Raw genomic sequence first — 25145 nt, forward strand, 5'->3', positions numbered from 1 at the left:
GGCACACATGATCATGTCTTACAACGGGCCCTTAGCAGGTAGAGGAGTAAACCCAGAGTGTTTTGGGTTGAAGAGTACATGCAGGGAAGTTCACCGCATGAAAATGCAGATAAGACTAAAGGTGTATTTCTGGCTTTTGGAACTACCTCTGTTTTAGTCCTCTAAAAGCCCAAACCCACCCCATTCTTTTGTTGAATAGAGATCTTTATCCGACGACAGAAATAAGTACCACTTTTTATATAGTGATTTTGCAGGTAATCCGCATTCATTAGTTGTGCAGCACTTCATACTCCTAGTGAGGTCATGAAGCACCCTTCCTGTTTGGAGCACATGGTTGAGTTTTGACTGTATGGCACTTGTTGGATGAAGTGCCCGAGATTTGAATGATGTGATTGTAGCATGGGGTGTTGTGAAGAGTGTGAAAATAGTTGCAGTCATGTATGCAGGTAGTCATCATCAACTTTATCGTGGACAGTACAACTGTATAACTTGATGTTGATGTGCGTCAATTGTGGCCCCTAACATATACAGAGTCGGTCTTGAAGCATAAAATAACCTTTTGGAGTCCCTGTTATTCCACCCAGGGAATAATATATGAAGTCCGCCCAGGAGTGAAAAAAGGGGAGTTCGTTGAAGTACAGTAGAGGTGAGAGTAGCAGGAGATTTTGCCTCAAGCTATTTCCTCCCCCAAATAGTGAAATATGCTACATGCAGATGCCCTTAACCTTTCATCTCTTTAGAAGGGGTAAAAGGATGTGGGAAGTCCTCAAGGTGGACTGCCATAACTCACTGCTGGAACCAAATTGAAGAATCTCAAATTCTACAAATGACACTAGCTAGGTCGAAGAAGGCAGTTAGCCGAAAGGTCTGCAACAGAAAAAATTAAAGGACACAATGAAATTAGCATCCTGAAGTATCCAGAGGCATACAGATTTCTTCTCAAACCATTCTAAAATGTGCAAGAAGCCATACTTCAAGGCTTCTGATCTCCCAAGTCTGGCACAAGTGCATTGCATACATAATTGAGTATTTAAAAAACGTGTATAAAAACGAACTGGTCAAAATTAATCTCCAGCTGTTATCTCTTTTTAGTTTAATTTTTGTGAGGAAATATCTGCTTTGCTAAGCTAAGTTTACATGTGCAGCACCAGTCACCTTAAGAAAAATACAAAGGATTGTCCTTTGGGAATAATCTAACCACTGACAAATTTGTAAATACATTTACAAATTTGTAATAAAGATCTATGTGCTAGCGCACTGATTTTCTGGTCAGAACAGTAATCCTCATGAAGTGTGTATACAAGGTCAAACAGTGGTTACATTATTCCCAAAGGACAATTATTTGTGTTTTTCAGATTGAACCCTAGTACTTTGGGTGTGCAAGGGTCCCTCTCACTTTTTAGGTCGAGCTGGTGTGAAGTATCTATTTGTTGTCCACTTCCTGGGAATCTGAGACAGGGGATGTGCACGCGCAGGAGATTCCCCAATGTGAGCGCGCACGTTCACTCACACGGCGTGCACATCTCCTGTCTCACATTGCCAGGAGGCCGATAAAACATACACACACGTGCGCACACACACACACGCACGCACCCCCCCCGCTCACGCGCACACACACAGCCACGCACCCCCCACCATTCATGGGCTCACATGCACACACACAGCCACGCACGCACCCCCCCACACACTCTCGGGCTCACTCGCACACACATAGCCACGCACGCACACACCACCCACCCCACTCACGGGCTCACACACAGCCCCCCCACCCCCTCACTCACCGGGTCTCTCAGGCTCCTCTCGTCCCGCGGTGGTGGGGGCTGTACGGGCTTGGTAGGCAGCGGGGGCAGGCACCGGCAATGTGCCTCGAGCCCCCTCCGCTTCTCTCCCCATGCTACTGGCGGCAGCGGTCCAGGCCCTGCAGCAGGCGGGGCTCTCCCTTAGCATGGCAGCCCCGCTGGTGTAACACGCTGGCTCCCTCCTCGTCGGAGCGCAGGGTAGGCTCCCATCTGCTTCCTGTCTGTGCTGGTGGCCCCGCCCTCAACCAGGAAGTCCCGGGCAGTCCTGCCTGGCTTCCTGTGTCTCGTCTCGAAAGGCAGAGTCCGCCTCGTTCCTCCTGTAATGCACCTTTGCTAGTCCGCGCTATATAAAAACGCATACAATAAAATGCTAAAACCTTTGTGCGTGGTAGGGGACCTGAGCAGTAGGTCGGTCGTGGCTAAGGCAAATGTTGTGTTAGTCCTGGGTCCCGTCCATCGCGCCATATGCGGCAGTCACAGTGAAGCCCGTTTCAAGGTAGGTGGGCAAAAGTCTCGAAGGGAGAAGTTATATTTGATAGTTTCCGAAGACTGCAGCAGGAGACTTTGACGCTCTACATGCCTGAAGCCATCATTAAAACACGGGGAACGAATCTTGAGAGCACTACGAACAAGAAAGCCTCAAGTCGCTTACCACGGCGGAGCCCTACAATCAAACGCGTATGTGATTACTTTACTCAGCATTCGCACTTCCGGTAGCTTCAAGCACACAGTGACAGAACACCAATATGGCGACAACAGTAGTTCCGGTATTGGAAGGCGATCTGGCGGCAGTGCTCTTAAGTGGTTCCCTGTGCTGCTGACAGCTGAACTAGATGTCTTGAAAGATTCCAGTTGCTGAGTCAGAGTAGTCGAGATGCAGGGGCGGATGGCTGGGGCCGGCAAGAGCCTGAAGGTGAAACAGTAGTAGGGAGGGGACGTCCCGAAGCCTTATGCCCAAATAAACTTTAAGTTTCTGCCCAATGCACATGCGTTCCTACTCCGTCGCCCTTGTCTTTGAGCATTTAGCCTCTTTAACCTCCACACCCTTGTTCAAAACATCCTCCACCCCTGACCTTTATAATCTCCTCACAGCGCTGTTCGCCTTTTTCCACTCTCCCTGCTCCCCTTGCCACTGTTTCTGATTATCCCGTTCTGCACCTGCTTCTTCTTGCCTTTACATCTGCTCTCCACCCAGCTGCCCCTTTATGTATTGATTCCCCGCTATCCCTTACCACACCTGATCACCATTTGTCTCTGTTTGCGCTCTCACCTTGGACCGTAGGTGCTCCGTGGGACTGTTGGACATTCTTCGGACAGACAGTCCCTAGCTTTATGGGTAAAACCCGCTGTATGGTAGGATTTTCGAGCACATGTACGCAGTGTCATTGTAAATTCTATTTTTATTTTTTAAACATATCATTTTATTAAGACCTCTACGGAGATCAACAATTAGTATAATCTAGTACTTAAAACATTTATTTATATCATCTATGCAGTCAGAACTAAATTTCAAAAGCGAGTTAAAAATGTACAAACATTATAGCAAATACATTCTTCAAGTGGAGAAAGAATTAATCAAAGCGTCCCAATTAGTTATATTAAATTTAAAATATAGCAAAAGTGAGGTTTTACTGTTGACGGCCAAATAAAAATAAGTAAATAAAAGAATTGTATTTGTATAGAGCTTACTACCCCGGACACTGCGTTGAGGCGCTTTGCTGTGTGTAGCACACTATTCTTTAACCAAAAGTTCTAAGTAAAGGGGTGATAATTTAGCAATAAGTGTTTACCTCTCCTTGTAGTATTAGTTGTGTTAATTTTGACACTTGAGATCTCATACATTAACTCATGGTTTTGAATAAGAATAGTTTAATCAAAGTGTATTAGTAAACAAAAGACTGATTATTTAATGTTATTGGATGTGGTCGACATGTGCCTGTTAGTTGGATGAATTAGAAGGGACGAGAGAAGAATTTGGTAAGCATTTTTGGGAGTCTATTGACCATTTTGCGTTGTTAAGAGTGGAGAAAAAGGTAGAGATGGAAGGATTTTTGTGTTTTTATTTTTTTTAATATAAAACAATACTATAAACATGTATACAGACACACTCAAATTAAAATATACACATATATGTATAGTTAAAAACACATATATAGTCATTTGTGTACAGTGCATAAACCCATTATATGTACATACTCTTTATTGCTAGACCATCCTTCTGGCAAATCAGGAGGCGGCGTCGCACTGATTGCTCGTAGAGAGTTCTCTTTTCAGTCCTTAACCTTTTCCTCCATTGGCTCAGCCGACTTTTTAGTGGTGCGCTCAGCGTCTTTTGGAGTCCCACTTACCTGCCTGCTCATGTACCGTCCCCCCCAGCCCTCTCAACTCTTTCTCCCCGGGTTCCAAGATCTAGTGGCCACCCTTGCGGTCAACAACTCCTCCATATTGGTGTTAGGAGACTTTAACTTCTGGCCCTCCAACCCTGCAGAATGCCCTACTTCCAAAGAATTCTCAGAAACCCTTCGTTCCCTCAACTTCGACTCCCACGTTCACTCTCCCACTCATAATCAGGGTCACATCCTTGATCAGATTTGGTCCCTCAACTGCCCGATAGCCTCCCTGTCTATCTCCCCTTGCACCTGGTCTGATCACTTTCTGATATCCTTCTCCCTACACCTTAACCCAGTCACCAAGCCTCTCCTTCCCAGAAACACCTGGGCACGCTCTTGGAGCAAGGTGGATGTGGCCGCTCTATCTGTCACACTCTCCGCATCTAGCCCGGACCTAGACGGACTGTCATCTTCCGCCCAAGCCGACTCTATAAATTCCTGGCTCCTATCGGCTTGCGACTCTGTCGCTCCCCTCAGGCGGGTGTCTTCCAGACGTCCGAATGACGCTAATCGCTGGTTTAATGAAGAACTCAAAACCCTAAAACTCTCAGTACGTCATGCTGAGCGGGCCTGGAGGCGTGACTACTCCCCAAACCTTAAAACCCAGTACTCCGTTCTCCTATCCCAGTATAAAAAAGCAATTCTGGCCACTAAGACCGCCTTTTTCTCCTCAAAAATTTTAGCCGCTGAAAATCAGCCCAGGGAAATCTTTTCTATAGTACACGATCTGGCCTACTCTGACAGAACCACCCTCAAACCTTCTCCTTCCCAGGATCTTTGCGACTCCCTTAATACCTACTTTCTAGATAAAATCTCTAATATCAAAGCAAACATCCCTCCTCCCCCCCCTACTTTTGTCGACCCACCGTGTCCGTTAGGCGAGGCTCGCCTCGTATCCCTCCCTCCTTTGACAGAGGAGGCCTTTCTTACCCTCCTCTCGACGGTCAAATCAGGCTCACCCCTAGATCCCAGTCCCCCTCACATCCTCAGACATATCTACTCCACCTGTGTGCAGCCCCCTCTCAAACTTCTCAACAGCTCACTGTCTCAGGGCATTGTTATCCAACCCCTAAAAACAGCCACCATCTTGCCCATCCTCAAGAAACCTGGAGCCGACCCCTCCGCCCTTGTCAACTACCGCCCTATTTCATTATTTCCCTTCCTATGGAAGGTACTAGAGCGCCATGTCACCCGTACGCTTAGCACCTTTGTGGAGGAGAGCGGGGTTTTAGCCCCCCGGCAGGCGGGGTTCCGCCCCGCACACTCCACGGAGTCAGTGGTGCTATCGGTCCTTGACAACCTCAGAGAGGGTATGGACACCAACCATCCCCAGGCCCTGGTCCTCCTCGACCTCTCCGCCGCCTTTGACACGGTTGATCATTCCATCTTACTTTCTCGTATCAGGGCGGCGGGGATCGGAGGTTCGGCCCTGGTCTGGCTGTCCTCCTTCCTGAGGGACCGCATCCAGGCAGTACGCCTGGGCGACTTCTCGGCGGACTTCCGGAAAGTCCCATGCGGGGTCCCCCAGGGTTCCTCCCTTTCTCCCCTTTTATTTAATTTGTACATCGCCCCTCTTATTTTCGCCCTCCACCAAATGGAAGTCACCGTTCTTAACTATGCGGATGACCTGCAGCTTATTTTCACCCTGTCCCCATCCCCAGAGTCCATGGTGAATTTTCAGTCCACCATGATCTTCATCCGGGACTGGATGAATTACAACCACCTAAAGTTAAATCCAGATAAGACCGAGTTGATTCTGACAGGTGGTTGCTCCAGTCCCTGGACCGCTCTCTTCTGGCCCCCCTCACTTGGTCCCCCTCCATCCCCTTCCTCCTCCGTAAAAACGTTAGGGATCAAACTGAATAACCAACTCACCCTGCACTCCGAGGTCAGTTCGGTGGTGTTCTCTTCTTTCCTTTCACTTCGCACCACCCGCAAAGTTTCCCGTTTTTTTCGTTCTCTGCCCTTAAACTCATTGTCCTAGCGATGGTGGTCTCCCGCTTGGACTATGGAAATGCTCTATATTGCGGTATGCCCGCCTATAGCATGCGACGTTTACAGCTGGTTCAAAACCAGGCGGCCCGCCTGGTCTACAACTTGGCCAAATTCCATCACGCTACGCCTCTCCTAAAGTCCCTACACTGGCTCCCTATTCGAGAACGAGTCCAGTTCAAGATGGGATGTATCACCTTTCAAGCCCAGGCTGGCACAGCTCCCGCCTTTATCTCTGCGGAAATCAAGGCATACGCCCCCGCCAGGGAACTTCGCTCATCTTCCCAACACCTGTTGGCAGTCCCACGCTTCAGACGTAAAAAGTGGGGGGGCACGAAATTCTCCACACTTGCCCCCGCCTTTTGGAATTCTCTGCCTGCCCACCTCAGATCTTCCACTCAATACTCCCACTTCTGAAAGGCCCTAAAAACCTTTCTTTTTTCACAAGCCTTCCCTTCATAATCCACCCCTCCTCATCTTCCCCGACTTCCCTACCCTCTAGGGCTCAGTACCTCATAGCGCCATGAAACCGCCAGGTGTACGCGCGCTCAATAAATGTTTTAAACTCAAACTCAAACTAACTGTGATTATATATATATATATATATATATATATGTGTATATATTACCTACTGGCGATAGCCAGTAGATATATATAGTTAGGACCTAGTTACCATAGGAAATCCGCAACATTCTATTGGGAATAACTTTGGCGTCGATTGAGGAAATTGCGTGCAATTTTCCAAAATTTTGGCCAGCTCAGTTCTGCTCCTTCCCTGAAAGATGTGGGGGGATTCATCAAGCGGGGGCCAAGAAAAAAGGGGGTTCCCAAAACGTGTTTTCCCCATGTTAATTTCCATAGGACGTTCAGACACGACTACAGCCCGAACCGCTGAATGGAATTACACCAAACTTTGCAAAATTGTAGGGACTGGTATGCAGAAGTGCCTTTTCTATATTTGGTGAAAATTGCTTCAGTGGTTTTTATGAAAATTAACTTAAAAAATACATATATATTTATATGCGCGCTTCAAGCGCTTACCGGTACGCGTACTGGGGAGCGCACCCGGCGCGCCACGGAAGATCGCAAGCGGAAAGCTGATTGGCTCTCGGGTGTCTGTCAACATTCCAAACGGTCCGGAGAGTCCGCCATCTTGTGTCTCGGTAGAAAAGAGACGCAAGAGGTGAAAAACAAAAGGGGAAAACTCTAAAAGGGGGCAGGGTAGAGACCCCCTGACCCCCTAGGTTTTCGCAGGGGGGCCTAGGAGGACCCCGAAGGGCAAAAAAACCTTTTTTTTTTATATTTTAATTTCGCGGAGTACTCTCTGGGTGCGATGCCATGTACACTTACAGGTACGTGTACCCTGAGCGTACCAAGGGGAAAAACAGAAAAAAATTATTTTTGGGCCTGGAGGGTCCTTGTGGGACCCCCTGAGCAGGCCTAGGGGTTCAGGGGGCTTCTACCCTGCCCCCTTTGCGTGTTTTGCACCTTTGTTTCACTGCTTTCTTGTGCCTTGATTCTACCGAGTCACAAGATGGCTGCCAACACTTCCTGGTTTGGAGTGTTGACAGACCGTGGCAGCCAATCAGCATGCCTTTCACCGGAAAGCAGCATGCTCATTGGCTGTCAATACTTCTAACCAGGAAGTGTTGACATTCATCTTGTGCTAGGTAGACCGAGGCACAAAAGAAGCAGAAAAACAAACGTGTAGAATGCAAAAAGGGGGCAGGGTAGAAACAACCTGACCCCCTAGGGCTGCTCAGGTGGTCCCACAAGGATATTAACATATTTAAACGTTATCCGCTAATAGAATTAGCATTTAAAAAACCTTGCGAATTCACTGAAAAACCCATAGGTTTCAGGCCTTATATAGTTAGGAATTAGCATATAAAAAAACCTTTGAAATTCACTGAAAAACCATAGGTTTCAGGCCTTACATAGTTAGGAATTAGCATTTAAAAAACCTTTGAAATTCACTCAAAAAACTATAAGTTTTTGGGGTGTTCTAGTTAGCTGGACATTTCACTCATACAAAACCATTGAAATTGCTCCTATATAGTTAGCTGTACTAACTATATTTCGCGCACCCGCAATCCACTGCTGATGTCACATATTACATCATTCATGACATGGTCAGTGACATCACTGATGACGTCTCAAATGACATCACTGATGACATTATCCACATGACAATCACATACACCTTTTCATACACTAGTAAAATCTTTATCACTCTTTGTAAAATACAGAGTATCATATTTGAATCCATTGACACAGCAATACAAGTATCTAAAAACCCACTCAGTGGTTCCTAGATGTATACACACATCTAATCATTTACCTGTAGATTCACTCATACATGCTGTCAATGAGCAATAGAACACTGTCAAAAATACTTATACAGCTATATCGACATTACACACCAGCACACAACCTATTCACATATGAAGTCATCCTAATCACTTATGCAAACAATGGATCATACTTACATACTTACTTAGCTACACACTTATACAAACACAACTTCATCTATTCATTTAGATAGTAAGTCATACTTAGTGAATTATAAAATCATTATTACAAGTATAAAGTTATCCATACAGTCACTCACACAATCATTGAGTCTTATGTATACTTATTTAAATACAACAACTGACACATACACTGCCTTTTATTTTTCTAGTTTGTTGGATATGTACCATTGAGAAATATATTTGCTCATAACCACACCCATAAAGATATTCACTCACCCAAACAACTGTTAGAACATGTAGTTTTAACTTCATATATCTAGTGAATCAACTATTCACACATCTTTGGGCAGTCACACACCCCCCCACCGAACCACACACACATCCACTCTCCCGTGCAAATACTCAGTTAACTAATCAATAACTAATACATAGTTATTAACATACATAGCTAACACATAGCTAGTAACCAACTGGAGAACCAGTTTACACAACAACTGACACAGATATTCACTCAGTTTAGTCACTATCCACTATATTTAGTGAGACACTATAAATTGGTAAAGTAAACCGTCAATTACACTGCTACTAAATCCTCCATCCAAATATTTATTTTTATATATCCACTCATTCTTCAATGCAAATTGCTATATATTTTAATAACGAAGCAAACCACATTCACTGGATGATGTCATCAGTGATGTCATCAGTGATGTCATTTGAGATGTCATCAGTGATGTCTCTGACATGTCATGAGTGATGTAATATGTGACATCATCAGCAGTGGATTGCAGGTGCGCGAAATATAGTTAGTACAACTAACTATATAGGAGCAATTTCAATGGTTTTGTATGAGTGAAATGTCCAGCTAACAATAACACCCCTAAAACTTAGTTTTTTGAGTGAATTACAAAGGTTTTTAAAATGCTAATTCCTAACTATATAAGGCTTGAAACCTATGGTTTTTTCAGTGAATATATATATATATATATATATATATTCACAAACAGTCTGTCTAGCAAGAAAGAGTGCAGACAGTTTATGTGTTATTTCAAAGTGATTGTATTCTTTGTCTGCTACGACACGTTTTGGCTGCTTTACACCGCCTTGTCTTTTAATGTATGCTGATAACGTTGTTATATTTGATTTACCCCAATTGAGCTGCAGTGCAATATGGAGGCTCTTTTTAATTACACAGAGAAACATTTTTTAAGAATAAATATTTCAAAAACAAAAATAATTTAGGGGAAGGTATCCACCGCCCTCACTCTATCCACTGCCCTACCTATCACCCTCACTCTAACCACCACCCTATCTATCACCCTCACTCTATCCACCGCCCGATCTATCACCCTCACTCTATCCACCGCCCTCACTCTATCCACCCCCCTATCTATCACCCTCACTCTATCCACCGCCCTCACTCTATCCACCGCCCTCACTCTATCCACCGCCCTATCTATCACCCTCACTCTATCCACCGCCCTCACTCTATCCACCGCCCTATCTATCTCCCTCACTCTATCCACCGCCCTCACTCTATCCACCGCCCTATCTATCTACCGCCCTATCACCCTCACTCTATCCACCGCCCTCACTCTATGCACCGCCCTATCTATCACCCTCACTCTATCCACCGCCCTCACTCTATCCACCGCCCTATCTATCACCCTCACTCTATCCACCGCCCTATCTATCACCCTCACTCTATCCACCGCCCTCACTCTATCCACCGCCCTATCTGTCACCCTCACTCTATCCACCGCCCTCACTCTATCCACCGCCCTCACTCTATCCACAGCCCTATCTATCACCCTCACTCTATCCACCGACCTCACTCTATCCACTGCCCTATCTATCACCCTCATTCTATCCACTGCCCTCACTCTATCCACCACCCTATCACCCACACTGTATCCACCGCCCTCACTCTATCCACCGCCCTATCTATCACCCTCACTCTATCCACCGCCCTCACTCTATCCGCCGCCCTATCTATCACCCTCACTCTATTCCCCGCCCTATCTATCACCCTCCCTCCATCTGTCTATCGCCCTCCCTCCCTCTATCTATCGCCCTCCCTCCCTCTATCTATCGCCCTCCCTCCCTCTATCTATCGCCCTCCCTCACTCTATCTATCGCATCACCACAGCATCACTCAGGGGCACTACAACATCACTATGCACTACCACAGCATCACTAAACGCCACTGCATCACTCGTCGCCACCACAACATCACTCAGCGCCACCACAGCATCAATCTGTGCAACCATTCAACAACAACTAGTTCAAATATGTTCTCTCAATGTTTCAAGCTTTATTACAAATGTCACAAGAAAGATGTTAATATTTCACTTCTGTTCTTGGATTTTCGTCACAATAAAATACACTGAACATAATCTTCACAAAAGCTATTTACAAAAGTTTAAGCTATTGCCATTTATTAATTACAATAACGTTTAAGTATTAATTATTACAAAAATAAAAGCCATTGTTATTTGTAATATCAATACATCTAAGTCACGTAAATACAACACATATTGCATTACAAATGCTATAGGTGTCACATTTGCCAAAGTTAAAACTATTGGAATTGTAAATAACAAAGCTATTAATTTAGCTATTTTCAAAACCAACACATAAATACAAAATTTGCCATTTACAATACCAATAGCTCAAACTTTCCTAATGCGAGACCTATTGCATTGCAAATGCTTGTTGTAAGAGCAGTCCCCTTTAGGCCGGTTTAGTGTCCAGATTGAGGGATGGTGCCTCACATCCATGATGCTTCATTCAGATGCCTGGATCATGAAGCTGAACGTAGTATGAAAGAGAACATAAGATGGTATGTTACACGCAGAACACTTATGTCTATGAACCTCTGCATAGATGTGCCAGACTACTTTTAGGACCTAAGTGGATATTACGGGTTTCAGCCTAAAGTGCAGGCTAGAGGCCAGGCTTACAGTTTTCAAGACAAAGCAACAAGCCGTTCCTGTAAAGGTAGGACAAACCCATGTCTTCGTTTAGTTCTATTTACCTTGATTATGGTTGCCCACTGCTTTATAATTCGCTTTGTTCTGCTGTGTTCTGTAATCTTCCCGTTCAGCAGCCCCATGTTTGGCTGTGTAACTGAGAGTTTCTGGTGGCTCAGCTGCTCTTCACATTTAGGATCTTTATTTCGCACACACCAAGTATTCTGATCCACATTCTTAAACTAGGGTTGCTCAGCAATTGCAGTGTTGATGTATTATTACCTGGTGAGAATTGCTCCTTTTCCTGATATTGACACCTTTCCTATGGCTTTGAACTCCAATTCTCCCAGATAAATATAGACTTTAAAATTAAAAAAACGTTTTCTGGCTTTCTATGTTTATTCAAATATTTGTTTGAAATGGTTTCTTTTTCTGGGGGCACAGGGGCAATGTAGCTAGGTCTTCTATTTAGCGCTTTTTGGTTTTTTTCTTCATCAGCTTTAGTGGACTGTTATCCACCGGAATGGAATTTTTCCTCATTAATTTGCTTTATGAATTTATCAATGAATATATGAATTATTAGATCATTTATTTGTATTCATTAAACGTATTAAATTATAATTATTCATTAATTTATCACGCTAATTAGACCTCATTTCTCCATGACAAAACTTACCAGCCGGCCAAGTGTTATAGTTATGCTACAACAATGTAGATGTGCTTTGTAATCCTAAATGTTATGCCATTAAAATTGAAATATTCTTGTTCTGCAGAGGCCAGCAAGTTGGTTATGTCCTATGTTGCTGCTGTCTGTGGAAAAGGAACTGAAGTGAATCAAGTGAAGGAGCAGCTTTTGCAGTCTAATCCAGTTCTTGAAGGTCAGTGTCCTGATTGAAGAGTATATTGTTGTAATATGCAACTCTGCATGTTGTAAGATGAGTTTTGGTTATTTGTACAATAACTAGATGACTCATTTTTTAAACCGTATGACACAGGTTTTGTTTAATGAAGGAGACATATTTTTGACCCCTCCCTTTTTAAACCTTTGCAATCAAATATCACACCTGATATGTGCTTATGTATTTAAAGTGCCAGAAATGTTCTATATTTTTCAGGTTTCTGTAATCAAGCTGTCCATCAGTGGGAATCGGTCTATGATTTTGACATTCCTTCCTGGTGTTTTATAGAGCATGATGAGATTTAAGTTGGCCCGTCGGTTGTTAGCTGATCGGGCTAACCATGTGCCTTTTGGGGTCTGTTTTCGTGTGGTGATGGGCATAAGAAATTGATGCTTGCATTTTGTAATCTTGTGAAACCCAGGTTGCCCTCATCTTCTCGTCCCAATTGTAAATTCCTAATACTGCCCTAGTAAACTCTTTTTTTTAAAAAAAATATGTTGAAAGTAGTTTGTCTGACTTATTTGATGTAATTTACATTTTGGACGGTTCTGAAATTGAATGACCTGCCCCTTCATTTGAATTCAAAATTCACTTTTTGTGTGTGCATTCTTTTTTTATAACGTACATCGATTCATTGCGCAAATTAGCTGTGCCCTGCAGAACATGACGATTCCTATGTACAGCAGGTTACAATTCTGCCTCTATTAATTTGCAAAAGAGGTTAGAATTTTTGCTTGAAAATGATGCACGATGACAAGGTTAAAATCATTTAGCACAATGGGGGTATCTGTGAAATCAATTTGACACACTACTTTCAATGCCTATTGGGCGGGCACAATGCATTTGTGTTAAACCGCGTCATTGGTATTTAGAATTCTTAAATTTACAGGTATTTTGGAAGGGTATGAATTCTATTAGAAATAGACACTCAGCATCTGCGAAACACAATTGAATGATGACACTAAAGGCTGGTTAAGAAGTTAAACGAACTTCTGTGGCTTTCTGTACTCTATGCATATTTTATCACCATGGTAAAGACTGTTGTATGCAAGGGGAGATTAAATGACCGCAATGCTTGCTGGCACTCTTTGGGGGGAAAAAGCAAGAAGGTGGAAGTGTCTTCTGAATTCCTATGAATGAAAACTCATGTTTTAGTCATAGCTTTCAGTTGCTGCTCAGTGTAGGGTTTAGAGTCAGCCGGTACAGCAGTTACTTTTAAAGATACCATTGGGCTTGGTGCAGGTTTCGTTGAGAATCCTGTTTGGGCAGGATTCTCTAGGACAAAACAGTACCTATCCTGTATCATTTTAAGCTGAACAGCCATACTCTACATCTACCAGGGCTACCAGTTAACCGAGCACCTTATCGTATTCACGAGTATCTTCCTACTGATTCAGGCATATATCTGTGGGACCAAATAAGGAAAGCTAATTGTTGTAAGCAGACCATAAAATAAACAAAAATTGTGAGACTTCTGAGATACTCACAGTTAGAGTTTGAAATTAGGAAGTGAATAGGTCATGCGAATGTTGCACAAGCTTGCAGTATCCAATTAAACTACCACAACCTACGTACCACAACTCAACAATATCACAAGTGCAAGCTACAACTTGAACGGAAAGTACTCCAGCCTAAGTGCCATTGTTCGCTACCTCCAAATCTCATTGTTGCCTGATAAGTGCTCTTGGTTTCAAGTAACATTACGGCGCCCTGTTTGTTTTAAAAATATTCATAAGAGCTTCCCATGACATTGCATTGGCCTTATAAATTCTGATGCCAGACTAGAATCACGCCTTCTGCTCCATCCGCGACCTGAGCTATAATGGAACAAATCCGAAACAAGCATTTACAATGCAATGGTTTTGCCTTTGTTAAAGTTAGAGCTATTGGCATTGCTCTTGACACTCTGAAGCTCCACTCTGAAGCTCCACTCTGAAGCTCCACTCTGAAGCTCCACTCTGAAGCTCCACTCTGAAGCTCCACTCTGAAGCTCCACTCTGAAGCTCCACTCTGCACTCTGAAGCTCCACTCTCCACTCTGAAGCTCCACTCTGAAGCTCCACTCTGAAGCTCCACTCTGCACTCTGAAGCTCCACTCTGAAGCTCCACTCTGCACTCTGAAGCTCCACTCTGAAGCTCCACTCTGAAGCTCCACTCTGCACTCTGAAGCTCCACTCTGAAGCTCCACTCTGAAGCTCCACTCTGCACTCTGAATCTGCACTCTGAAGCTCCACTCTGCACTCTGAAGCTCCACTCTGCACTCTGAAGCTGCACTCTGCACTCTGAAGCTCCACTCTGCACTCTGAAGCTCCACTCTGCACTCTGAAGCTCCACTCTGCACTCTGAAGCTCCACTCTGCACTCTGAAGCTCCACTCTGCACTCTGAAGCTCCACTCTGAAGCTCCACTCTGAAGCTCCACTCTGAAGCTCCACTCTGCACTCTGAAGCTCCACTCTGAAGCTCCACTCTGCACTCTGAAGCTCCACTCTGAAGCGCCACTCTGAAGCGCCACTCTGAAGCGCCACTCTGAAGCGCCACTCTGAAGCTCCACTCTGAAGCTCCACTCTGAAGCTCCACTCTGAAGCTCCACTCTGAAGCTCCACTCTGAAGCTCCACTCTGAAGCTCCACTCTGAAGCTCCACTCTGAAGCTCCACTCTGAAGCTCCACTCTGAAGCTCCACTCTGCAGCTCCACTCTGCAGCTCCACTCTGAATCTGCAGCTCCACTCTGAATCTGCAGCTCCACTCTGAATCTGCAGCTCCACTCTGAATCTGCAGCTCCACTCTGAATCTGCAGCTCCACTCTGAATCTGCAGCTCCACTCTGAATCTGCAGCTCCACTCTGAATCTGCAGCTCCACTCTGAATCTGCAGCTCCACTCTGAATCTGCAGCTCCACTCTGAATCTGCAGCTCCACTCTGAATCTGCAGCTCCACTCTGAATCTGCAGCTCCACTCTGAATCTGCAGCTCCACTCTGAAGCTCCACTCTGAAGCTCCACTCTGAAGCTCCACTCTGAAGCTCCACTCTGAAGCTCCACTCTGAAGCTCCACTCTGAAGCTCCACTCTGCACTCTGAAGCTCCACTCTGAAGCGCCACTCTGAAGCGCCACTCTGAAGCGCCACTCTGAAGCGCCACTCTGAAGCTCCACTCTGAAGCGCCACTCTGAAGCGCCACTCTGAAGCTCCACTCTGAAGCTCCACTCTGAAGCTCCACTCTGAAGCTCCACTCTGAAGCTCCACTCTGCAGCTCCACTCTGCAGCTCCACTCTGCAGCTCCACTCTGAATCTGCAGCTCCACTCTGAATCTGCAGCTCCACTCTGTATCTGCAGCTCCACTCTGAATCTGCAGCTCCACTCTGAATCTGCAGCTCCACTCTGAATCTGCAGCTCCACTCTGAATCTGCAGCTCCACTCTGAATCTGCAGCTCCACTCTGAATCTGCAGCTCCACTCTGAATCTGCAGCTCCACTCTGAATCTGCAGCTCCACTCTGAATCTGCAGCTCCACTCTGAATCTGCAGCTCCACTCTGCAGCTCCACTCTGAAGCTCCACTCTGAAGCTCCACTCTGAAGCTCCACTCTGAAGCTCCACTCTGAAGCTCCACTCTGCACTCTGAAGCTCCACTCTGCACTCTGAAGCTCCACTCTGCACTCTGAAGCTCCACTCTGCACTCTGAAGCTCCACTCTGCACTCTGAAGCTCCACTCTGAAGCTCCACTCTGCACTCTGAAGCTCCACTCTGCACTCTGAAGCTCCACTCTGAAGCTCCACTCTGCACTCTGAAGCTCCACTCTGCACTCTGAAGCTCCACTCTGAAGCTCCACTCTGCACTCTGAAGCTCCACTCTGAAGCTCCACTCTGCACTCTGAAGCTCCACTCTGCACTCTGAAGCTCCACTCTGCACTCTGAAGCTCCACTCTGAAGCTCCACTCTGCAAGCTCCACTCTGCACTCTGAAGCTCCACTCTGCACTCTGAAGCTCCACTCTGAAGCTCCACTCTGCACTCTGAAGCTCCACTCTGAAGCTCCACTCTGCAAGCTCCACTCTGCACTCTGAAGCTCCACTCTGAAGCTCCACTCTGCAAGCTCCACTCTGCACTCTGAAGCTCCACTCTGAAGCTCCACTCTGCAAGCTCCACTCTGCACTCTGAAGCTCCACTCTGAAGCTCCACTCTGCACTCTGAAGCTCCACTCTGAAGCTCCACTCTGCACTCTGAAGCTCCACTCTGAAGCTCCACTCTGCACTCTGAAGCTCCACTCTGAAGCTCCACTCTGCACTCTGAAGCTCCACTCTGAAGCTCCACTCTGAAGCTCCACTCTGAAGCTCCACTCTGAAGCTCCACTCTGCAGCTCCACTCTGCAGCTCCACTCTGCAGCTCCACTCTGCAGCTCCACTCTGCAGCTCCACTCTGCAGCTCCACTCTGCAGCTCCACTCTGCAGCTCCACTCTGCAGCTCCACTCTGCAGCTCCACTCTGCAGCTCCACTCTGCAGCTCCACTCTGAATCTGCAGCTCCACTCTGAATCTGCAGCTCCACTCTGAATCTGCAGCTCCACTCTGAATCTGCAGCTCCACTCTGCACTCTGAAGCTCCACTCTGAAGCTCCACTCTGAAGCTCCACTCTGAAGCTCCACTCTGAAGCTCCACTCTGAAGCTCCACTCTGAAGCTCCACTCTGAAGCTCCACTCTGCACTCTGAAGCTCCACTCTGAAGCTCCACTCTGCACTCTGAAGCTCCACTCTGAAGCTCCACTCTGAAGCTCCACTCTGAAGCTCCACTCTGAAGCTCCACTCTGAAGCTCCACTCTGCACTCTGAAGCTCCACTCTGAAGCTCCACTCTGCACTCTGAAGCTCCACTCTGAAGCTCCACTCTGCACTCTGAAGCTGCACTCTGAAGCGCAGGACGGGCAGCTCGGAGCTCCGGAGCCCCCTGCCCCCTGCCCCCCACCACCACCACGTCCCTAGCATTAGAGCTCAGGACTGGGTCAGGAGCCGGGGGGGGGGATGTACTTTGTAGGAACGGGAGGCTACATTTTCGTTACGCCACTGCCCTGCGCATCTGTGAGAAGCGGCAGGCTCTGGGCTCATTCAGCACTCCGAGGCTTCCCCAGGGGGATACGAACGCTATTGTCGGTCTACGTTCTGAGATCTGTGAAAAAATATTTCTTTTAAAAAAAAAAGCTAACAACATCAGAGTGGGCACATCAGTAAAAACACTTTACACTCGAACACAAAAATGTTTCACCTGTTGCATAAGTCAGACCCAACTCAGCGAGGCAAACTTTCCTTGCAGAAGCCAAGCCTCCTTCAGACGTAACTAGCTGCAGCGGCGAGTTCTTCCCCTTCCCTGCTCCTCCGTCGCCAAACAGCTCCATAGGGCACGGATTAGGGCATTTTACCGAAGTCTCAGGGTTTCCCTTTGTTCACTCACGGGAACCAGAAAACAATACATTTACATTTTCCTGCAGTTGCAGAGAGTACTAAAGTAAGCGCTTGTATTCTCCGCTTTGTTTTAACTTTATCAAACATGGGGTGACGTAAAAGACAGCTAAAAAAGATTACCCCATATTATGCTGTAAGTAATGGTTTGGTGTTCTCTTGACTTAGAAGCGTTCTTGAATGTTATGCGCTGCTTAGAATGCTCTGCAAAACATAACATAGAACAATACAGGACAAACACAGAATTTCGGACAACACGGGAGGAACACGTTTAATATCGAACAAGTAACCCCCACAGTTTACTTGACTTTAATGGTGGCTCTGTTGCATCCCGCTCCTGTAGGACAGACACGTACCTATAGAAGCAAATAAGGCACCACAAGCCCACTCGGGCCCTAATTCAGTGGGGGGTGGGGAGGGTGGAGGGAGGGGGGGGGAGGGTGGAGGGAGGGGGGGGGGCGGACATTGAAAGAAAGTAATGTTTTTACAGAGTGACACTAACAGGACACCTAAAAGCAAAACCTCGTTTAAATCTGTTGAGTGTTGAAATCTCTTCCCACAAAGGTACCGTACAGGCACAGTAAAACAGGCACTAGCCCACTGTGTTGTACAAACTCCACAGGGCCTCCGACTTTATCCCTGCCGACTCCGCGTTTACCGCCCCGTGTCTCTCCCAGCTTCACTCACTCAGACCCTCGTACCCTGGTTTCTCTTTACGTGCGCACGACATACAGTCTCAGGGTTTCCCTTTGTTCACTCACGGGAACCAGAAAACAATACATTTACATTTTTCTGCAGTTGCAGAGAGTACTAAAGTAAGCGCTTGTATTCTCCGCTTTGTTTCAGACATGCTGCGCCGGCCAGGGCTGGGGTTCATGTAAGTGAGGGGTGCCCCTCCTTGGCCAGAGCTCAGCTGTTTCAGGCTGGAGCATTGTCTGCGCCGCGGAACGGCAAGAGTTAACCTCTCTGCCGCATCTGCAGCCTGCTCCACGAGTGACCGGCGGGCTCAGAGCGCGGAGGACCCAGGCAGCGGGGCGAGGGCTCTGGATGCGGGGAGGACGGAGGTATGTCGCCGGGGGTAGGGGGCTGCTTCCTTCAGGCCGGCTTCTCGCTGCGGGCAGCATCTCCGGTCTCCCTCACAACACGGGAGACCGGCAAGGCAGGCAATGGCAAGGCAGGTCCCGGCAATGCCGGACCAGATTCGGGGGCGTTCCCGGCGTCGCGTGACGTCGGCAAAAGGGAAAGAATGTCAGGAACGCCCCCGTGTCTGGTCCGGCATTGACGGACAGGCCCCTCGTCCAATGGCAAGGCTCTGTTTACGGAGCCAGCCAATCAATGACGAGGGCCGACCCAAAGCACCCTACAGTTCTCAACAGGATTTCGCCTGCGCGAAAAGCTGCGCAGAGCGCAGCTTTCGCTAGGCAAAACCTAAAAAGCAAACCACCCTCCACAAGATCCCTAAATGAAGAAAAACAATGGATGCTGTTTAGATCAGCCAAGATGCCCAGTAAGTAAGTGGTCCCAGCATGCACCATTTTAGCAACACAAACACTTATATTAGATATGCAATTCAAAAAACAGACTATTAATACTGTGTTCTATTGTATGGCCTAGGTGCTACATTGTTCTTAAAAAGTGCGGAATTAATACACCTTGTGATGTCAACAATGCATTCTGTGACCTCACTGGATCTTTAAAAACACTTACCACCAACCCTATTCCTCACAAAAACCACTTACCTACCCCACCTTCCCCTTTTCTTCTGGGCACATTGTATATAACGTGTAAACATTTGGAGAAAATTGTTTGTCATATATGTGCTTTGACGAGGGTGTGATTAAACTAACATCTCTCTCCCCAAATGCTTTACTGTTTTTTGAATTGCATATCTAATATAAGTATTTGTGTTGCTAAAATTGTGCATGCTGGGACCACTTACTCCCTGTAACATTGAATACCCAGGTCCCGGTACTTTTGGGTTGACCCTCCTAGGTAATGAAGATGCCCAGTAAGGCTCCTCCACTCTAAGCGTGTTGTGGCTTGAGAAGGAAGGAGGTAATTTTATGATTGTGTTGGTAGTACCTTATTCCTGGTTGCATCATAGTGGTCAGGTTCTAGAACGTTTGTGGACATTAACATAGTGGAAGGGAACTCTATTATTATTTAAGTCAGTTTTAGGCAAAATAAAAATACTATTGTCAGGGAGCAGCCCACTCTAAAGGTTTTAAGTTGTTGATATATTTTGTTGATAAATCAGTCCAGAGAACTGCTATATTAACAGTTTTTTTGGGAAAACGTTTCTGCAAGTGACGAAAAGATTGCATATGTCTAAGTCATCTGCTAGTCTATCTTTAATAATCATGGATATAGTACTATCTAGATCAATGTATATGCATTTGTTTCTCACTGTTGGTTTACAGATGTACTTAAGATTTTTTTTTTTTTTTTTACCACTAGCTTTTGGAAATGCTAAAACTGTAAGGAACGACAACTCATCCAGATTTGTAAGTACTATTCGGAGCTGCGTACCTAAAGTGTTTGAAGCCTATGATTACTAATATGTAGCAGCACATTTGTCTAAGGAAGTTGTTTTGTACCTTGCCAAAAACAAGAGTTTATATTTGCCATTTTAAGCACTATTAACGCTGTCAGGGTCTGTCATTATAAGGTGTCTGATTAGTTGAAATGCATGCATTTGACATCTTGTTGCTATCGATATTTATTGTGGCTGGTAGGATATTACATGCCACTTCAGTGGATTTCTAAGCCAATGTTTTTTTAGATTGAAATCGAGTTCGAAACCTGGCTGTTAAAGTGCAGTAGGTTTCAACTAGTTTAAAAAATCAGATATTGAGGTACAACAGTTGCCCTGTACATTCTAACTGGAGCCCCACGTTTAGTCAATTTAGGTTTAACTGTGAACTCTGTGAGTTTGAGCATTTAATTTATTGCTTTGTCTTGTACACATTTGAAAAATATTTTCCAGTCACACAACAGTTTTTATGCTACTATTAGTTTTCCATTCTACATCACCTGATCTCCATTGCGTTGACCTGACCATATTATTGATCATGTAGTTACTGTTTCTAATGTTCAATTGTCTTCTTTTACGTACTGTTGCTCTCTTATAAAGTACTCCAATTCCCTTGGGCGGCCGCCGTGCTATATACACATGTATAGATAAAAAAATAAATACCCTTCCTTTTTGTGTTGTACCTTCACACAACCCTCGCACTCAAGCTCCCTTTGATGCCTCTCGTCCTCCGTTACATTCTCAAGCATATCTTTAAAAAAAGCAATCTTGTGCTGATAGCATCCAGTAATTATTTCACCTCACAAATAAGCAATCTGAATAATTTTTATGAGATTGAGACCATGGATTGCATTGCAGATGGTCTGTGGAGCATAATTTATAAAGCATCAATTGTAAGATGAGAGGAGCATAAAGTAAGGGTGAAAGTGGGTTTAAAAGTGAATGAGTGATAGGCATTGGTTGGATGTGAATTTAAGGAAGTAGATGTTTGAAAAGTATGGTATTTGATATGCTGAATGCTGCCCTGAGCCATGGACCGAATTGCCACACACATCGCAAAGTATTGTCTTGGGCCTTCTTGATTGTACCACTTCAAACGCTTAACCTAGTCACTCAGCCTAAATATCCAGACGTTAACACCACACAAAAACTGGCTATTTTGTCCCTTTTATCCTGTTATGTCAGTCAAGCTTTCATGATTGCACTGTCTATTGGAAGCACAATGCCCCTTGTAGTCCCAGCAAAGTACACAGCTCCACCTATTCCCCTTAATTGAAGGAGCAGTGGAATCACATGATCCTCGTATCCAAATACAATCTCATTGAAGGAAATGTGGCTTACCTTTGAATGCTGCTAGTCGAATAAAGCCTCTGTATTTTTCATTTGTTGATGTTCCTACTTACAGGAATAGAAAAGTTGGATATTGGTTCCCAAATTTCCCTCAGTTAAGTTTTTAGTGTTATGCAAAATGATGTGGAATAATGAATGCTCTACTGTTTTCCAAAGCTTATGAGGTTGTAATAGAAATAACATTTTGAAAAATAAAATTGCAAACTCTCCGCCTTTTTGACTCTACTCCTTCCATCTCTTCATCAAATCATGGTCAAATATTTATAATCGTCGGCACAGACCCCAACGGCACTGAAACTTATATCTGTGCTGAAGTCTTTAGGCTGAAGACTGCTTGCGCCACAGTCTGTGCCGAAACGATAGAGCCACTCCTCGATTAAGTCCAAAAAGAGATTGAGGCCCGTCAAAGACGTTTGATAATTCATCCTCAAACGGGAAAATCATTACTCAGCCATCTAAAGCTGACACACATCACCCAAAAATGCATCTTTCTTTTCAGGAAGCTTTGGAAGAAACTCCAGTTCCTAAATCTTGGAAAAAAACGGACTAGGCCACCCGCCCATTACCTGCCCCTCCATCACCAATTCAGCTTATGCAGGAATCATCTTCCCAGCACTCCTCACATGGGGATTCTCTTTCATACACCCCACAGGGATCACCACTGCCATTCCACAAGGAATTAGAGGGGGAAGATCCAACCCCCATTTCACCACAGCTAGAACCCTGTGACACTTACGATGCTGCACCCCCAGCCGACACCAACCCTGCTCTGTACTCTACTCGTCCACCCCCGCAGATAATTCCTCAACTTGCCATGAGCTACTTGCCAGACAGCAGCTTAACATAAAGTCCCCATCCATTCTGATCCTATAGAGGAGAATTTTTTATTTGAGACCCTCTCCACCGAACAATGCACTGCACAATGCATCCCTATGTAAAAAAGTTATGTTGTGAGAGACAGGATATTTTTCAGAGCCCTTTCCGAGCACTGGTGATAACTCCCCATTTAGACAAAATATATAAGGCTTCCTCTTCTGATCTCTCTTACATTTGAGGTCAGCTTTTCTTGTTGTCCATATAGCTAGGAAGAGGATTGACTCCCATGCGGGAGAAGCACCCAGCTGGACAAAAAGAGCGAGATATTAGACTCTGTGGCAAAGAGAGTAGCGACGATGTCTGCTAACCACTGGCAAATTGCCAGTTCTATAGGTCTCTTAAGTAGACAGAGCCACATGGGACGAAATGGAGGAACTCTTTGAAAAACACCAAAATAGAGGGCATGAATTAGTGTCTGAGGGAAAATGAATTTCAAACAATACTATAAGATGTTCCCTTGTCATGGCCGACACTACTGCTGGAGGTATAAACTCAAGCCTCCTTCTTAGACACCACGCATGGCTGCGCATATCAGGTTTTAAGCCTGAGGTTTAGCAGAGTTTGTTAGCCCGAACCATTTGATGAACTACATCTTTTTGGACATTAGTCAGATCATATCTTGGAAAAAATGAAAAAAGACACAGAGGACCTTAAGGGCGGTGGGTGCACTTCATACGTCCACTTTTCCTGGTTCCTTTTGCTGCATGCTCTTCTTCCAAACAGGTTTCGCTGGAAACCTCCACAACACGCAATTACCTGCATAAACAAGCACCCTCGGGTAGAGATTATTCCTGAGGCTCCTCTGGAGGATATAGTTGAAGGAGAGGTAAAGGCCCCTCCCCAAAAGCTACCCCTACCACAGCTACCAAACCCTGACTTATCACTCATGCCCCCATCACAAAACACCTGTCAGGGGTCGTTTACAACAGTTCCTACCCATTTGGTGGAACATCACTTCCGACCAGTGCGTGCTGGACATTTTACAGCAAGGTTATTGCATGGAGCTAACTACCACACCTCCCACTATACCCCCTGCAAACACAGTATCTCACCAGAGCACATAAAACTGCTCATTGAAGAGGTGCATTCCCTCCTTCTCAATGTTGCCGTCGAACCAGTATGTCCTCAACAACAGGGGTTAGGAGTGTACTGTCTGTATTTTCTAATGCCTAAAGAAGATGGGTTTCTCAGGCCCATTGTGGACCTAATACCCCACATCAAATACTTTCGCTGAGAATATTTTCATATGGTCACCCTCCAAGAAGTTATGGCTCTTCTACAGCAGGGTGACTTTATGACCGCACTCGACCAGAGAGATGCGTACTTTCACATACTTCTAAATCCTGCACATTGGCGTTACCTCAGGTTTGTGGTTAATGGCAAACATTATCAGTGAAAATTCCTCCCTTTTGAAGTTACGACAGCTCCTCCGAGTGTTCACAAAGTGTCTGGCAGCAGTAGCCACACACCTACGAAAGCAGGGAATTCATGTCTTCCCTTATTTAGATGACTTGCTCATCAAGTGCCAGTTATACAGCGACCACACTCAGACCACTTTACATCTTCTGCACACATTAGTATTCACAATCAACAAGTTCAACCATACTTAATAGCAATTCTTGAATCAGGAAGGAGGTTGGCCTATCCCAATGCGGCAGGAATACAGTCCTTTCAGACAATCCTTCTACAATTTGAACCAGACTGCCAAGTTACAGCCAAAACAGATACACACCTTCTAGGCATAATTACCTCCTGCATTGTGATAGTGCCTCATGCACAACTAAGCTTGCGTCCATTGCAGGAATGTCTAGCGCAAAAAAGGTCTCCAGCGGAAGGTCATTCGGAAGATCTAGTGTTGGTCAGCCACCAAACTTGTCACTCTTCTGTGGTCGAACACCAAAAACATGTTGCATGGGCAGCCTTTTCTCAACCCAATTCTGCAGAAGACCATCACAATGAAAGCTTACCTCATTGGATGGGGAACACATTTGCAAACCTTGACCGCCCAAGGCCACTGGGAACCCAAACATCAGGGCATTCACATCTACTGGCAGTTGAACTAGCATTTAAAGCATTTCTTACCCACCAAGTGGAAAAGGTTGCCCTGTTTGTACGGACAACACCACTGCCATGTTTTATCTACAGAAACGGGGGGTAGGGAGGAATCTGTCTCCATAGCTCTCTAGGCTCGCCCAACAAATTTGGAGGTGGGCTCTCCATCACAAAATACACTTACTAGCGGAGCACCTCCCAGGAATAGACAGCAACCTCCTCCGCAGGGTGCAGCAACAAGTCGATGAGTATTCCACCCGCATGGGAACTCCACCCGCAAGCCCTCCACCAATACTTCCAGTGGTGGGACTTTCCTCAAATAGACCTATTCACAACTGCAGAAAATGCAAAATGCCCAAACTTTGCACCCAG

At 45.5% G+C, this 25145-nt stretch overlaps 1 protein-coding gene across 5 annotated transcripts in view; it reads left to right on the top strand.

The window, feature by feature from the left end:
* The window catches only part of MYO1B (myosin IB), a 911317-nt gene that overhangs the window by 285609 nt on the left and 600563 nt on the right, over window positions 1-25145 (top strand). For all 5 annotated transcript variants that reach the window (XM_078680402.1, XM_078680405.1, XM_078680404.1 and 2 more), the window contains exons 5-6: window positions 12401-12505; window positions 20420-20466. In XM_078680402.1, coding sequence (XP_078536528.1) covers window positions 12401-12505; window positions 20420-20466 — 152 coding nt within the window. The remainder of the gene's footprint in view (window positions 1-12400; window positions 12506-20419; window positions 20467-25145) is intronic.

This window comes from Lissotriton helveticus, chromosome 3_1, assembly GCF_964261635.1.
Source record: "Lissotriton helveticus chromosome 3_1, aLisHel1.1, whole genome shotgun sequence".
Taxonomy (NCBI): Eukaryota; Metazoa; Chordata; class Amphibia; order Caudata; family Salamandridae; genus Lissotriton; species Lissotriton helveticus.